The sequence below is a fragment of the Neofelis nebulosa genome, chromosome 6 (assembly GCF_028018385.1).
Source record: "Neofelis nebulosa isolate mNeoNeb1 chromosome 6, mNeoNeb1.pri, whole genome shotgun sequence".
NCBI classification, from domain to species: domain Eukaryota; kingdom Metazoa; phylum Chordata; class Mammalia; order Carnivora; family Felidae; genus Neofelis; species Neofelis nebulosa.
Window position 1 is genome coordinate 120,473,999 of NC_080787.1, and position 17,725 is coordinate 120,491,723.

The following is a 17,725-nucleotide window of genomic DNA, read 5'->3' on the forward strand; positions in this document are numbered from 1 at the left end:
GAATGGAGAATACCTCAGTTGTATCAAAATTTTGCTCTTTATTAACCTAATTAGAAAACTATTAGGAAAAAAACAGAACTTTCTAGAAGATAGTAATCTGTTGAACCAGGGTAGAATTGTTAAGTGCCAATGTGAAACTTTATCTAGACTAGTAAATTCATCCCATGACAACTCTAGAAATGCAAGAAAAAAATAACAGTTTTTGTGTTGTCATGTGTATACTCAAATCTTTTTAGATACCTAAGTCTTCCATCTTGAAAGTTCCATTTTTCTGAACAACTTTGAAGCTAAAAGGACCAGAAAATGCCTTTTCTTAACTCATCAATTTATATATTTTTTAGTAGTGGACGAATAATATGATGCCCAAGTAACAGTATATCATTTTACATTGCTGATACCTCTAAACAAGGCTAAGATATTAAGTTCAAGGTGCACTTTAAAAAGGGATTCATGCTGACTAAAGAGAAATTTAGGGGTGCCTGGGGGACTCAGTCGGTTAAGTGGCCAACTTCAGCTCAGGTCATGATCTCACGGTTTGTGGGTTCGAGCACCACGCCGGGCTCTTTGCTAACAGCTCAGAGCCTGGAACCTGCTTCAGATTCTGTGTTTCCCTCGCTCTCTGCCCCTCCCACACGCATGGGCTCTCTCTCAAAAATAAATAAACGTTAAAAAATTTAAAGAGAAATTTAGAAAATGACAAAAAATTAGTCAAGATGATGCACATAAGCTCAAAGTGAGAGCAGCAGCCAGGGTTGAGAAGATACATATTGAGCTACAATATGAAAACCGTGTAGGCAGTATGATGCCACATGAGTATGATATATATGAAGCACAAAGTGAAAAGAAGTCAGATGATAGTCTGAGGTTTGTGGTTTTCACTAAGATTAAGCCAAGGTAGAAAAAGCATCTCCTATGCTCAAGGCTACTTTTATGTACAAAGTTTATAACACCATAGAAAAAATAAGATATATAGGTAAATAACTCTAAGATAATGCCAAATAGTGTGCTACTGTACGTGAACAATGGGAAGGGGGATAAAGTTCTGGAAAGGAAGATCCCCTCTGGTAGGGACCAGATTTTCCAAAGAAAAGAATTTGAGCCAGGCCTTGAGTGGGGTAGTGCTGGATGAGGGAGGGGAGGGTAAGGAAGCAGAGTATTCTGAGAATGAGCAAGGCAGAGAGAGAAGGAAGTTTCAGGGTCATTTCGTGAGAGAGTGGTCTCGTTTGCCAGGATTATTAGTAGAGTGAACATTACACAGGAAAGGTCAGCGGAGACCAGCTCTTGTTGGCCTTGGCTGGTAAGGGGAGAAGTTTTGTTTAGACACAGTTATACCTGAGATAAACCTCATTGGTGAGGAAAAGCTGAAAGTTCTCGAACATGAAACGCAATATTATCAGAGCTGTGCTTTTTTGCATATGAATCTGGAAGTAGCTTAGGGTGTAAATGAGAGAATACTAGAAAGAAGGCCACTTTAATAAGAGTCTCACCTGTAGCAGGTGGTAGTAACAAGAGAAACAGACATTGAGATATCACTCCTGTATTTTGCAATGTTAATTTAAAGAAGCAAAAATAATAAATATTCTCTTGTGAATCACACACTTGGCCACATTTTTTAAGTCATCATGTGGGCAAATCCAGACATTTTTATTATTTCTTCTTATAAAGAAATCTAAAAATATGCCATATAGTCATCAGCTGTGTTTTCTCCTACCCTCCCCACCCCCCCGCCAGGGGAAAAAGATAAAATTGTGGCATGTTAAGTATATAAAACCTGTCTCAAGATACAAACTGAAAGTTATAAAGAAATGCTACAAGAATTAACGTGCCTTTCAAGGAAATTTTCAGTCACGTTTGGAAATGGAAGTTATAGCAAAGTGTCTTATTTTTTTAATAAGATGTTAGAAATACAGAAGCAAGCCAAATTTTTTTCAAGTGAGTTTTGTGCTTATTGAAGATGACATCTGCCTGATTTATAAATATATTTGTAACCTGGCACGAGTGTCTGAATGTGGCCCTGATACGTACTCAACATGACCAAGAAATTAAAGATATGTATTTTAAAGTAGGTTTCTTGGGGCACCTGGGTGGCTCAGTCGGTTAAGTGTCTGATTTCAGCTCAGGTTAGGATCTCACAGTTTGTGAGTTCCAGCCCTGCGTAGGGCTCTGTGCTGACACCTCAGAGCTTAGAGCCCACTTCAGATTCTGTGTCTCCCTCTCTCTATCCCTCCCCCGCTTGTGCTCTCTCATTCTCAAAAGTAAATAAACATTTTAAAAATTTTTAAATAAAAATAGAGTATCTTTCTTTGGTTTGTTGGCTCTGAAATTGAGTAGCTGATACTCTTTTTAAATGAATGACCTAGTTACTGGATGAACATAATGCAGTGAAAATCCAATAGACATAATAATGGGATCCTCAATAATGTTTAATTGAGTTCATAATGATTCATTAGTAATGTTGTATGAGAAATGCCTTGGAGGTATCTAATGTTTAGTGGTTTTTGTTTAGAAGTCTTAGGAAGGGTTCATATTAGAAAGAAGAATAATTGATAGACCCGAACATTCTAAGAAATGTTTGTGTTTCAGAAACTTCTCCCTTCTTATGAAAGGCATATGTCCTAGCAACTTCTAGAGAATTTTATAAATACTGTATTTTGATTTACTTTGTTTAGATTTGTTAAAGAGGTCTCTATTACTGGAAATCAAAACACAACAAAGTTAAAAGGAGAGCTTAGTAGCTATGGACTGGTTACCAACTGTTTGGGCTGCCTGAATTTTTCAGATACTGAGGATATATTCAAAACCATAAGGCAGAAAACAGAAAATCCAGAGGGATTTTTATATAAATGTGTAAGAGTTGAGCAATAGATTACTTTACGAGATCAATTGCTGGCATCTGGGGCATAACACCATCATTTTGTTCAGAGAACCATATTTTTAGATATTTATACTATGGCATAAAGGAGATTAACTATAACTCCTAGCAATAGTAAATACCCTGAGTTTTTAAATGGCTACTCCCTTAGACTCTCCGTCCTCAGAACTTCCACAGTTCACTTAGGCTTCAGCACTGGTGCTCTGTAGTCTACACTTTGATAATCCCCTTTTCAACACACCAGTCATGCAATCCCCTATCATTTCCCCCAGGTATACCTAACCAAGCACAGAAACCAATCCTGTGACCAAACTGTCGTGTATTCCACCCACATTCAGGCATTTCTTCTCTAAACAGCAAGCAAGTAGTATGACTACATTGGATTCTGTGAACAAAAATAAGTTACTTGTGATTAAACTAGCCATAATGTGGCTCAGTGGCCCAAACTAGAAAGCATTTGAGAAATAAAGGTAAGACAGACCACACACCCAGTTACTTTTGATTACTAATCCAGCCCCACTAGGAATTTGGTTATGATTTCCTGCCGAAGATCATTCAATCTGCTGTTCAGCTCCACTCACGAATTCCCGGTAGACCTTGATTTCTTCTCTTTGACTATCTTATTACGTCAGTGATGCGTATACCCTGCTTTAGATATTGGATTTGCTTGGTGCCAGGGTCTTCAAATACTCATGATATCCTGCACCTTTTCCTAAACATTAAAACATCTGAAGGCTGCATTTCTCCTGCCTGCCCTCTACCGTATTAACCTTCTCATGCTTTATACTTTTTCTCTCTAAGCCCTTGGACAACCCTTGGTATAGCTGCTACTCCATCAGGTAGCACCCTCTGCCAACCTTCACGGCATGTCTGCTCCATAGTATTAACATCCAGAGTTAAGGTTGCATGTTGCCTAGTTCTGTTTTTCTCAAGTCTTTTCATTTACCTACTCTTCGCACCTCATGTAGAAGGAAAATCCCATCATTTGTGGAGCAAAGAACAAACTTCCTGATAGGAAACTACACTTAGCAGGAAGACTATATCTCCCCCCAGAACACAGAGCAAACATTCTGGGTACCAATGTTGCAGACTACCCCCTCCCCTTAGGAGGAAGGCAAGGACAAGGAAAACCATCTAAGCAACAGGCTTTGAGGTTATTCAAGCCCCGGGTCACCACACAGAGCTCCATTAGGCTGAGCCCTGTACCTTTCCAGCACTTGATTTCTCTGCAGACGTGCAGATGATGGATGCAATTTGGTTATCAGATTAGGTGAGGAAACAATAATATACAAATACATGACTTACACGGAGTCTATAGGAAATGCAACCGATCTGCTATGTCCCCAGAAGTTCTCAAACACATATGAATTTACATATTCATCAGAACCAAAAAATCTCTCCTTGGCTTTCTTTTGAAAATGTACCCAATTTTTCATCCAGCACCTCTTCAGTGTTGTCTATACCACACTTGGGGAGGGGTCCTGGTGCTGCCTATGCCCATTCTCTAGACTTTTGGAGCTGCTTCCTGTGTCACCATAACATGGAGACTGGCATTTGTGAGGGGAACAATAAAGCTAGCTGGTTTTCTCCCAAGTGCAAAAACTGTTTGAGTAGCACCAAGTGCTAGAAGGAATGAGAAAAGTCACTGCTAGTGAGAACCAAGAGGCTTCTGGAAGCTGAGCATTTAAATCAGTGGCAAGGAAATGTCTGCACCCTTCCTTGTCTCCGCTTCCTACTTGGAGCACTGCCATGGAGCAAAGTTGCAGTTTCTTCCCGAGTCCCTGCAACTCCATTGCCATCCTGAAAATGCCATTTGAGGGTACACCTGAACCAAAGGAAATTAAGTCACATAATCAACTAGTGTTATTTGTGACTGAAGAAAGGCTCCCTAAATGTGAGTAAGAATCGACCTGAGCAGTTTCAGTTCCGTTCATGTAGGAATTCCTTTCTTAGCAATTTATAGTAATTTTTAAAGTACTCGTCAAAAGAAAAAGGAGCTGTTAAATACATTAGTAGGAATAGCCATTGAAAATTATTTCCGTTTCATTTCCTGGCAAATTATTCATTTCCTGGAAAATTATTTCCGTTTCATTTACTTAATAAAAATGTATAATTTATTCTCAAATGTATGCTCTGAGTGGCATGATTAATATTCTTCGTATTGTTAGAACATCTAGAACAAAATCTAGTTGGCCTCTCCCAACTGTAAGAACAGGAGAGGGTAGGTAATTTCCTCTCGAAAACTAAAAGAAAATTGATGTCCTACTAAAGTGATATGAAAATCACTGAAATTTGAACTGTAGAATTTCACTCAACAACCCTAATGAAGATCATTATCATTAGCTTCATATAAAATCACCTCTGGAAAATGTCCCCACATTCCTAAAGGAGAAAGGTATGAAGGTAAGAATTTGTTACTTGGATGCTTCAAAAAACAGTAGCACACTAACATGTTATGGGCTGTGAACAGCTCATTGTCCAAATCTCCCCGGGAAGCTGGCTTCCGTGCCCTCATTAATGAGTATAATGGTGTCCACATATGGGCATTTAATGATTCTATTTGATGGTAGAAAAATAACTTCAAAGAAGGGATGATGATGGTTTTGTAGTTGTTTGGGAGGTACTTCACACTTTCTGAGAGATTTAGTCTTGGTTCTTTGTGCCTGTTTTTCTTGAAGATCAAAGTATCTGTGTCTTCCGGGGGTGACTGCATTCGAACATACAAGCCAGAAATCAAGAAGGGAAGCTACAATAATATCGTTGTCAACGTAAAGACAGCTGTGGCCGACAACCTCCTTTTTTATCTTGGAAGTGCCAAATTTGTAAGTTCAATATCCAGCTTCTTCAGTCTTCTGTATGTGTGAATAGGCAGAGGTTAATCCCAGTAGTAAGGAAAATGTATAGAATCTAATAATATGCTCCCAAAATTGTGTTAGGTTTTCAGATTTGAAAACCTCAGAATCTTATGTCATGAAAGTTCTGAAGTATCAAATTAAGTTAGAAGGAAAATGAAATGAAGAAAACTTTTTACAGGGTTTAGGTACATCTGCTTTCATTTGTGAGTATGCCAGCATTTATTTAGAATGATATTTTCAGATCTGCCTATTTAAGAAGAAGGACTAATCGGAATAAAGCTTTAAAAACAAGTCTCTAATGGGGGCGCCTGGGTGGCTCAGCCTGTTGAGTGTCTGACTTCAGCTCAGGTCATGATCTGGTGGTTTGTGGGTTTGAGCCCCACATCGGGCTCTGTGCTGACAGTTTGGATTCTGCTTCAGAATTCTGTGTCTCCCTCTCTCTTTCTGCCCCTCCCTGCTCATGCTCTGTCTCTCTCTCCTTCAAAAATAAATAAACATTAAAAAAAAAATTTTAAACAAGTCTCTAAGAAATTACAATGAGCTTTCATGTTAAATGAAAATGACAAATTGTGGGGGCGCCTGGGTGGCTCAGTCGGTTGAGCGTCCGACTTCGGCTCAGGTCATGATCTTGCGGTTCGTGAGTTCAAGTTCCGCGTCGGGCTCTGTGCTGACAGCTCAGAGCCTGGAGCCTGTTTCAGATTCTGTGTCTCCCTCTCTCTCTCTGACCCTCCCCCGTTCATGTTCTTCTCTCTCTGTCTCAAAAATAAATAAACGTTAAAAAGAAAAAATTTAAAAAAAAAGAAAATGACAAATTGTGTACGCATTTCCTACTGATGAAAACTCTTTTGATTCATGTTGAATTTATAACTGAACCTGAATAAACAGAAGTCATATCTACAAATCTCACCCGAAAAGTTTTCATTCCTTTTATTTGGACATTTAACTTTGTATGCATGGGGATCTTCCAAAATGAATAAAATTTTCAACAAATCAGTCATTGCATAAGTCAATACTTGTCATTCAGGTGAGAACTTTTATGTCACCTTAGGTGAAAAATCATAGTTAGCTCCTTAAAAATGTCAGTGTCTGGGGCACCAGGGTGGCTCAGTCAGTTAAGTGTCCGGCTCTTGATTTCAGCTCATGTCATGATCTCATGGTTTCTGAGTTCGAGCCCCACACTGGGCTCCATGCTGGCAGCACAGAGCCTGATTGGGATTCTCTCTCTCCCTCTCTCTCTCACTCCCTCTCTCCTAAAAGAAATAAATAAACTTAGAAAAACATATATGTCAGTATCCTTGGTGAAAACAATGAATTCTGCATCCAAATATTTTCTTTTGTCTCTACCAAAAGAATCAGAAGGAGAAAAGACTTGTTTGAAAAGTAGAATTAGTTAAATTAACACATATGCCTCAGCAGTAAGGACACACGTGTTGCCTTAAAGATACAATAATAAATATTACTTAATCATGCATAATAATCATATCACTTGAGAATTTTTATTGTGAGACTTATAATTATTTCACATATCTGTAAATACCACCTGTTGAAAAGAACGCTGTTGGCCTCCTCAGATGTCTGATATGTATCGTTTTTGTGTTTCTCTGGACTAGATTGACTTTCTGGCTATAGAAATGCGTAAAGGCAAAGTAAGCTTTCTCTGGGATGTTGGATCCGGAGTTGGACGCGTAGAGTATCCAGATTTGACCATTGATGACTCATACTGGTACCGTATTGAGGCATCAAGGTAACTACCTTAATAAAGATGAAGACAATTAAATGACAGAATTTTGACGTACTTTCCCAGTTTAAAAGAAAACTCCTTTTTCCATTTCAAGGAGGTAGCTATGTATGCATGTATACAAATTTTATGTAGTAAATGTATATGTCTATATGTGTGTGAACAGGTCTCTCGTAGTCCCTGTTAGCAACTGACAAACCTTCAAGGTACCAGTCCTTGACCAGTCCATTTTGGACCGTTCATCTGGTTGTCTCATAGCCATACCATCATACTATCAGTCATACTCTCTCCCCTGAAGAAGAAGTCCCCTGGGACTTGCCCTTGTTCAGTACAAACCAGAGCATGAAAGCTGCCAGTGGCGCCTGTCTTCGAGTGCTCAGCTCCTCTTCTACTCTACACAGCAGCGTTGCCTACAGGCAGGTGCAGTTTCTAAATGCTGGCACAAATATATAGTATGTCAGGCCCAGACTACTTAAAATGGAAAGTATCAAGATATTGATTCATTCTGTATTTAAAGCTTTAATTCCGTTAACTTCTAGCAGTGTATAGATAACATAGAGAACCCATTGTTGTCCTCAACCCTTTTCCCTCATGTCCTCATCTTTTCCTTATTCCCAACACCTACTGAACCCAGAGCAGCTAGTAGTTGAGAGGTAGAGTGGAGGGCCTGGGGCTACAGTTGGGTAAAGCAACCCTGAAATGTAGATGATGGATACAAAGAGTTTTACTCTGGGTTTGCATATGCTTAAATGTTTCCATATTAAAGCTTAAAACCTAATGAGAAGAAATATTTTTAGTTCCTTTTTAGATCTTTGGTAAAAGAATGTGTTGTGTTGTGTTGTGTTGTGTTGTATGTGTGTGTGTGTGTGTGTGTGTGTGTGAGAGAGAGAGAGAGAGAGACAGACAGACAGACAGACAGACAGTATGTTGTGTGTGTGTGTGCGTGCGTGCGTGCGTGTGTGTAGAGAGAGAAAGCAGATAGTATGCTTGCATGTGTGATGGTTGGGGAGAGATAAAGTACTATGAGTTTAAGAATATTTATATTCACAGAGGTCAATTTTTCAATCAGAAGGGATACTGGTAAGATCTGGCAAGATGAAGAAGAACCTTATTTGATAAATTCATTCTGTTGTTTCCGGGTACTTTAGTCAACACTACACCCTCAGAGAGAAAAAGATTTCCTAAATGAGACAGCAGGGAGAGACAGAGACACTCAAGTTCTGTTGTGGCCGCTTAGAAGAGAGAGCGGTGTTTCATATTTAACAAGTCATAGACATCAATCACTTGAGAAAATGCAATAAAATAATAATAGCTTTCAGAATTCTATTAATGGAACTTAAAAGCACAGTTCTTCTATGCAATTTGTATACACAACTCTGAAGAGCAGACATTATGCTGTATGCGTTAAGATGGTGTATGCCAAACAATAAAAGATGCACAATTCCAGGAAGACTCTACTTCAGCAAGTTTGGATCCAAGATACAATAAGGGATTTTAGGAGAAACGATGGAGCGTATAATGCAGAAGGGTGACTCATTTGGGGTTCACTTGCTGAATTAAATTAGACAAAATGCTAAATAAAGTAGTATGAACTTGTTGAAATAGCATGTGTTGGTAGACAGTAAAGTGTTTTGGAAAGCAACAGGAAAAAGGTTTTCCATTTAACCAGTGGCAGTTCCATCGGCTAATTGCTACTGCGTCATTTCATATCAACTACCAGGTTTAGAGTCAGGGTATGTGCTTACTGGTCCCTGGCTGAATCTGACAGTCAGCATCCAGCAAAGATCAGACTCTTGGTTTTGACTTGCAGTGTAATGAATCCAGATCTTTTGAAGCTCAGCACCCAGTTATCTCTTGAAAATTCCAAAACAAGTCCTATGTTTCATACCTTTTAAAACTGAAGTTCCTGTAAATGTGATGCATATTCCATTTTCTGTATTTTCTTTCACTTCCTTTCAACGCGGACCCCTCAAGAACTGGGAGGAACGGGACCATTTCTGTGAGAGCCCTGGATGGACCCAAAGCCAGCATTGTGCCCAGTACATACCACGCGGTGTCTCCTCCAGGGTATACTATTCTTGATGTGGATGCAAACGCGATGCTGTTCGTTGGTGGCTTGACTGGGAAACTGAAGGTGGCGTTGTCTTTCCCATTCTGTTGATCTCATCTCTGTACATAAGACCTGATGTGATGACTCTAGGGGAAGGCATGATGAAGCTTTGCAAAAACTTGACTATTTTTTCCTTCATGTGTGTATGAAAACGTAAATATATTTTGAGTAGGAATTTCTTCTTCTCTGACTATTCAGTCTGGAAACACAATGTTTTTAAGCCTATGCGTATTTACTTAAACGGTTCTTTTGCCCTTATCGGTGGCACCTGTTTTCTTTACAGTCTTGTTTCAGTTGCCTCAAGAGCAAAGTGTGTTTTCAATATACCCCTTTTTCTGAATCAGCTTATGATTTATTGATACGAAGTGCTATAAAGTTCAAACTTCCATCTAATTAAAAGATTTATGAATACCTTGGGAAATATCACAGGAGTCATAAGCTTCCAAATCATGGTCGGATTTTTAAAGTTTTCAAGTTGCTCTTCCCCTCATTCTTATAGAGCACTGCACTTAATATTCATAATTGCTTCATGACAGGTCCTTGTGCATTTGAAATTGCAAAGTGCCTGCATTTTAAAAGAAGCTCATGTTGATTAAATGGAAAAACGACGTGTCGGTGACATGCAAGAACACAACCAAATACAATGGATAACCCTGGGCTTGTCAGAATAGTCCAGGGATGGGATTAGTCAGAAAATGTGAAAAGCCAGGGTGACCCCAAATTTATGAGAGCTCAACCTTCATAGAGAGTGAGGTTGTTTTATTTGCTTCGTGGATGAGATGTGACTCGAAAGTATTGGAATGGATTCCAGAGCTACACACTAAAACCATCCTCATTTCTTAGAACAGCATATAAATATATACGGCACATAGTAATATATAGTCATGTTGCCAACTTTCTCTCCTCCCCAGAAAGATAAATATAGGGGGAGCACAGAGTAGTATAAAAACCATGCATTTTGAAATCAAATCCAAGTTGGATTCTCCGCCTCTAACAGGCAAGTCACTTAGCCCCTTGGCCTTCAGTTTTCTCAACTAGAAAAAGGGAGCTAAAATATCTACCTTGCTTGCATATTGAAAGGTATGACAATAAATTTTTATAGCATTTTAAAGCCCTGTTGTGCTAAGTAATATTATAAGGAATTTACGTGAATTAACTTATTTAATTGTCACAGTAACCCCAAAAGGTAGATAATACCTCCTCATTTTATATTTAAGGAATCGGAGTCAGTGAGAAATTCAATGACTCGACCAAGGTCACACAGCAGTTAGAGGCAGAGTTGGGATAGGAACACAGGTTAGCAGCCACAGAAGCCTCCATCCTTAGGCACCACGTTTCACTGCCACAGTGAATAGTGAGAGATTATGTGCGTGAAATTTACAACAAATGCGTAAGGTGTGGTAGTCACACATTAAATTGCATCCTAAATAATTCTTATTGTTATTCAGATGTCACTAGGCATAAATAAATTTTCTTATGCCAGTTTCAGGGAAAAAGAAAACAGACAAATGAAATCTGCAGAAAATCTTAATCATTTGGCCAAGAGTTTCAAGGCTCCTAACACATCAGAATATGAACCAAAAGCTGGAAACAAGTAACTAAATCAACATGCTAATGAAAATTCAAAGGACCAGGAAAATATCCCAAGTCTAGTTTTTAGGATGCAAGAAGGGAAAGCAAAAAGCAAATAGAATCCACAAGTAGGATAATCAACCTCCGGAAAATTAAAAGAGACTCCAACTGATAACAGAGAATTCCAAGGGCCGCTCTGACTTGTAAATGTCAGTGGCTGTGATAAACATTCTTTCTACATGGCAGTGCACCACTGAGTCACAGCAAGAGAAAGATGTACATGTTGAGTTTCACCCAAAATTGTAACTACAAACGTTATCTATTCAGGGATCATCTTCCTACATGTGTTCTAAAACCCAAACACGTCCATTCACTTTTTAACCCTAGAGTACTCAGATAATTGTGGGTCAGCTTTGGCAAAGCATTTCTAAAGTTATAGGTACCAGAATATAGAATTTATTTGTAATGTGTCCGTGCCAAAAGAAATCATTGTTTAAATTACAGCCAAGTTTCATTAGAGTAGACCAGGTCATTCCCCTCCTTTGTGATTGTGTTATATATCAAGCTTACGAGCTTTCCCTGTGAAAATGACACTAGGGTTGTCATTTAACAAATATTTACTGAGCCCTAACAGGCTTTATGCTGTGTATACTAGCAGAGAATCACAATATGGTCCCTTCTCTTACAAATTCACTCTTTCCCTTCATTCTCCGGAGTTGGAAACCTGCTTGGGTATAGGAGGAAATGAAAAATTGGGGGCAGCACTATCACTAAGTGATCTCTATGTGAGTTGTTTCTTCCCCTTCCATATAGTCAGTGAGTGCCCCTTCTCCAGATCTTTAGAGAGATGTCTCCTTAGTGGTGTACGGATGCTCTCATTAATTAAATACCTCCTCTGTGTCAGGCACTGAATGTGGTACCATGAATAAATTACCCAGTTGAATTCTAAGAATCCCATCTTAGAGACAAAAAATGGAATCTCAAAGCAGAGAAGTAGCTCACCTGAAGCTGGAAGCTAGGAAGTGTTTATTTACTAATGGTGATAAAAATGGCTTCACACAAAATAACCAGGATCTGTGAGGATACAATAGGGTTAAAGATGAATATGTACAAGCCAAGACTATCACAAAGAGCGGATAATAAGTACTCCAGATTTTGCTGCCAATGCTGCTCGTGGGTACTCTAAGACTTCTTGTGAAATTCTAACTCTAACAAATATAATGCTTCTCTCTGCAGAAGGCCGATGCTGTACGCGTGGTTACATTCACTGGCTGTATGGGAGAAACATACTTTGACAGCAAACCTATAGGGTTATGGAATTTCCGAGAAAAAGAAGGTGACTGCAAAGGATGTACTGTCAGGTTAGTTGAGATGAGGACTCCCCTAAGGTCTGGTCTGTGCTTTACAAAAACAGAATTTTATTGTACGATATTCTGTTATCACGTGGATGATATGGAGTGGGTTGGAAGGGATCGTGACCAGAGGTGACTTACCATGAAGCTGATAAAAGGTCAAATCCTTTCACCCATTTGGGCGAATGGGAGGTGCCTTGGCGGTACTTTAACTGGTCATGTGTGTTTGTAAAATCTACAGGGCAAGGTAGTTTAACCTCAGTCAGTTAAGACTACTGTCTCTTTCCACTCCAACCACCCTTCATGTCTGGCACCAGGACGTTGTGCATATCTGTAGCTATGCTGTCATCATAATTTCTTTTTTCTTAAAGAGAGCTTTCCCTGAACTTGTTAAGCTTCAGGCTTCACAGAGCTTGGACACACTCCACTTATGTTTACAACAAAATGGAGAACCCTGGTACAAATTGATCTCCGACAGGATTTTCCAAATGACACATAGGGTCCTATAAGTGTTTCGAGTGGAAACCCATTGGACTTGAAGAATCTGCTTAAGTGGAGAAGGATAAGAAGGGGCCAAGACAGGATAGGAGAAAGTGCCATAATACACATCACCAATTACAACATAGAGGTTAGGGTGTAGGAATTTATTTATTTATTTACTTATTTACTTACTTATTTATTTTAATGCCTATTTATTTATTTTAATGTTTATTATTTTTGAGAGACAGAGAGGAAAAGAGAGAGAGAAAGAGACAAGGAGGGAGAAAGAATCCCAAGCAGGCTCCATGCTGTCAGCACAGAGCCTGATGTAGGTCTCGATCCCACAAACCCATGAGATCGTGACCTGAGCCGAAATCAAGAGTAGGACCTCAACTGACTGAGCCACCCAAGTGCCCCAGAGTGTAGGAATTTTTAAATTTTAACAAGCATACAAAAGCATGTATAGAGAATAGATATTCTTATATATACTTGAATAGAGGATATAAAACAATGAGCTAGAAATGGAGGATTTCTCAGCATAAATGACTTAGAGCCCAACAATCAAGTGAGCCTATTAAAACTATAAAATTTAAGTTAAATACCTAGAAGCTTAATATACACACATAGCAGCTCAACATCACTAGGTGCTAAGTGGTTCATATTTTTAATTTCCAATTGGAAGGGAACATGCACATTGCCAGGACCCAGATTCCCCATCAGTATAGCAGACTTCCATTTTCGTCTTAACATCATGGACTTGTCAATGCAGAACTGAGGGTAGTTTAAAAGCCTAACCATTCATAGTTTAAAGTGGCTGGGTGAATAATCTTCAACAAAATCTCACATGGAATGTTTTCTGTAAAATGTTGTTAATACAACAAAGACAATGAGGCTCACATTAGCATTCCTCTACTCACAAATTAACACCAACTTTTCCCTAAACATTTTTTTTTGGTAAATTTGTAAAAAGGATTCTCAAAAGCCTATCATCAACAATTGTCCATTCAATGCAGTACATATAATGTGTTAAGATTATAACATGCAAATTATAAATTCTGCAAAGATCTTGTGCCTTTAGTATATAAAATATTATATGAATTTATATAATTATAATAGTGTGTTAGACTTCTTCATGGAGGAGGTAACATTTGAGGTGGGCCTTGCCCTGGAGTAAGAGTCCGAAGGAAGAGCTGGCAGATAGTAGGTAAAGAGCATTCTAGTTCCAGGGACCAGGGACAGCAAAGGCTGGAAAGCCAGAGTGTTCTTAGCAAGGGACAAGTAGGGGCGCCTGGGTGGCTCAGTCAGTTGAGCGTCCGACTTCGGCTCAGGTCATGATCTCATGATCTGTGAGTTTGAGCCCCGCGTCGGGCTCTGTGCTGACAGCTCAGAGCCTGGAGCCTGCTTCAGATTCTGTGTCTCCCTCTCTCTCTGACCCTCCCCCGTTCAAGCTGTCTCTCCCTGTCTCAAAAATAAAATAAACGTTAAAAAAAATTTTTTTTAATAAAAGTAAAAAAAAAAAGGAAGGGACAAGTAAACCCTGTTCTGCTTTACAAGTGTGAATTTACTCAGGCAAGATTGGCAAATGAGAGAATGATATCAGTAAGGTGTGGAAGTCATATAAGTTTTGGACAGAGTTCTTTCCAGGGCCACCTGGGTGGCTCAGAGTCCGACTCTTGGTTTTGGCTCAGGTCATGATCTCACAGTGTGTGATTTCGACCCCCTGCGTCAGGCTTCGTGCTGACAGTGCAGACCCTGCGTGGCATTCTCTCTCTTTTCCTCTCTCTCTGCCCTCCTCCCCTGCTTATGCTCTCTCTCTCTCAAAAGAATAAATAAACTTTAAAACAAAAATTTCTTCCCAGCATGTAAAAGTTTTTCACGACCGAGTAAAGGCAACTGAATGTTAAGTCTACCCATGAACTTGCCCTTGGTTTGGCCAAGCACTCTGTCTTGGAAGTTCTCCCCCTCCAGCATTGTGCCTTTTTGCCCCCTCTGTCACTCAGCACCGTCCACCCTTCCCTACGTCCCTCCTTGCCATCAAATGACTTTCACCTATTCCTTTTAAGGTATAGTTTTATATTTACTGAAATAACTCTTCATTTTAAATATTATAACATAGCTTTTTGAACTAGGCTAATATTTTGATCAATACTGTTATTTTTGTGAGCACTCTGATTATAAAGTTGCATAAGTTTTGAGTGACCCTGCACCAACACTATTTTTCTGTAAGTCTTGGTATTTGTAGGAATAATTTTTATAGAACTTCCAGTGCCTGGTAGTGTTTTATTTTCAAGAGAACACATATATTTTAACATAAATACCAATCATTCCAGATTTAGACCAGAAACGATTATATGTGGGAGATGTAAAAGCTGAGGCTGTGAGACGTAGACTGAGAACATTTTATAGATCTTAGAATGTCCATTTTAAGAATGCTCATTTATTTAGTAGTCAGTAAAAGGATATAATTGTTATGCTTTAGAAAGAATTATCAAAAAGAAAAGAAAAGAAAGAGTCTGCCAGGACTATTAAAAAAAAAGTATCTTATTTTTCTTAAACTTCTAAAAATCACATTAAAATTAAAACAGAAAAAAAACTGTTACAAATATAATATATTTAACTGAATATTGAAACAATAATGAAATGTTAATGTCCTAAACCCCAATATACTTGTAGTTTTATAGTTAACAAGTTACATGTGGAAGAGTGTGTCTGTTCCAAATAGAATAAATAATTAGCCCTTAATAAATTGACCAGATATCAAAGTTCAAAAGAGAAACAAAAGGCAAGTTAAGAAGCTTAACCTATGTTAATTATAAGAAAAAAATAGTTACTTTTCCTGGTAAATATTCAAAATGAGTAAGAACACTCCAGTATAAAGTTAGTTGTTGAAGTATTATAGACTACGCCTGGAAGGATTCATTTTTCCCCCATCTCAAAGTCACCCATCTAAAGCCAGGCTTACCTGGGTTTGGCCAATAAGTTCAGGGCTGATCTACATCTGTAGGTTTAGAGGTTCTCAGCACAAAACGCTCCCCTGCAGAGTTGCCTTTTACTTGAATAGGGGAATCTTCTAAAGGAATGGAGTAGTAATAGGCCTTAGAAATCATTCACTGATCTAACCCTTTTATCTCAAGGTGACACCTGAAGGGTTAGGGGACTTGTAACAGGTCCTCACATCAGATTCAAAGGTACCTGCCATTTACTTTGCTATTTTTTTAATTAATATTGAAGGAATTAATAGATTAAGGACATAAGGGTATGAGAGTATAAATATCCCAGAGTTCTTAAACAGCAACAAAAAAAAATGTGATATATTTTTTATTCTACTTGTTCTGTGTAGTGAGGCTTTATGTTTTTGTTTATTTGTTTAAATTATAAGTGCCAGGGCATTGGCTCAAAGCGTCCAGAAAACTGTCAACAGTGACCCCCCCCCCCCCGCCCGCCAACACTTTTCAGGACTGTCAATGGTAGCATGGCAGCTTAAATGCAAAACCCTAGGCTTCAAGAACTCAAGGAACTTCTCCTTACTAGATTCTACACAACAGTCTCTTATCTCTAATGCAGTGCTCCAGAAATTAGCAGGCTTCTTGTAATGATGAAGAAAGACCCAATCACAGCCAATTTATTCACTACCAATTATACTGTTTATTAATAGACTAATTTAGCTCCTCATACTTTTAGTTAACACTTTGCCGGAGTATTGAAAAGCATCTTTTAAGTTTACATTAGGAAAAAAATGTATGACATCATCTGATCTTATTCTAAATTAGATATAACTTAAAATTACAAAGGCCAGACCATGCAAGACACAGTAAAGACTCTTCCCTTCTTTTTTGTCTTCATTTTTATTTCTCTGTGGTCCAGGAACAGAGAGAAAGCCAACTCAACTACAATATGTAACAGTTCTTCTTTCACAAGCCAATTAATGTTTGTACACTGCTGGTTTTATCATTAGCCAAGATTTCGTGCAAATAATATTCTAGACTCTGGTTATTTTACAATGACATTGCTATAATATTTCTCAATATCTCCCCTCTATCCTCAAGTTAATACAGCACTCCAATTTCAGAGATTCAAGCAGATGCTAATATGCCAATATTTAAAGTTTTAAAAAATCTCCACAATTTGAGACTTAATCTGTAACAACACCATTAGGTTGACTGATAGATGATAAATAACTTTGCATTTGAAAAAGAAATGATTCTAAGTGTCATATTTACAAGGATTATCTTAGATATTTCTTAATGATTCAACCAATATTGATAGAATATATATTCTCTGTGAGGCAATTTGCTATACTAAAATCTCTTTCATTGCACATATGAGATTCTACTATGAGCTGTGTCATACTAGGTGCCGAGTTTGTGACTGACATAAAGCCTGGCCCATTATCTCTAGCTGGTCTCATATGGCTTGCATTCTAGTGAAGAACACAGAAAAACACACACTGAAATAGATAGAGGCATCCCTTATTGTCTGAATCTAAGTTGTCCCAGAAAAACCTATTGGATAGCAATAATTTAGAGAGTAGAGACATTTATTCCATTATGTTTTGTTTTTCTTATAACTGTAAGTTTGTATTTCTGACCACCTTCACCCATTGCGCCCAACCCCCCCATTATGTTATGTATATGAAATATGTAATAACACATTCTCAGTCTATCCAAAACCCCACCTGTTCACACCACTAAGATACTCTTAAATGCCACCATAACTTTCCACCAAGTATTTCAGTAAAACATAAAG

General features: G+C 38.4%; 1 protein-coding gene across 3 annotated transcripts in view; it reads left to right on the forward strand.

The window, feature by feature from the left end:
- LAMA2 (laminin subunit alpha 2) overlaps positions 1-17,725 on the forward strand; it is a 619,529-nt gene that overhangs the window by 537,303 nt on the left and 64,501 nt on the right. For all 3 annotated transcript variants that reach the window (XM_058735217.1, XM_058735218.1, XM_058735219.1), the window contains 4 exons: positions 5,551-5,694; positions 7,338-7,471; positions 9,440-9,599; positions 12,384-12,508. In XM_058735217.1, coding sequence (XP_058591200.1) covers positions 5,551-5,694; positions 7,338-7,471; positions 9,440-9,599; positions 12,384-12,508 — 563 coding nt within the window. The remainder of the gene's footprint in view (positions 1-5,550; positions 5,695-7,337; positions 7,472-9,439; positions 9,600-12,383; positions 12,509-17,725) is intronic.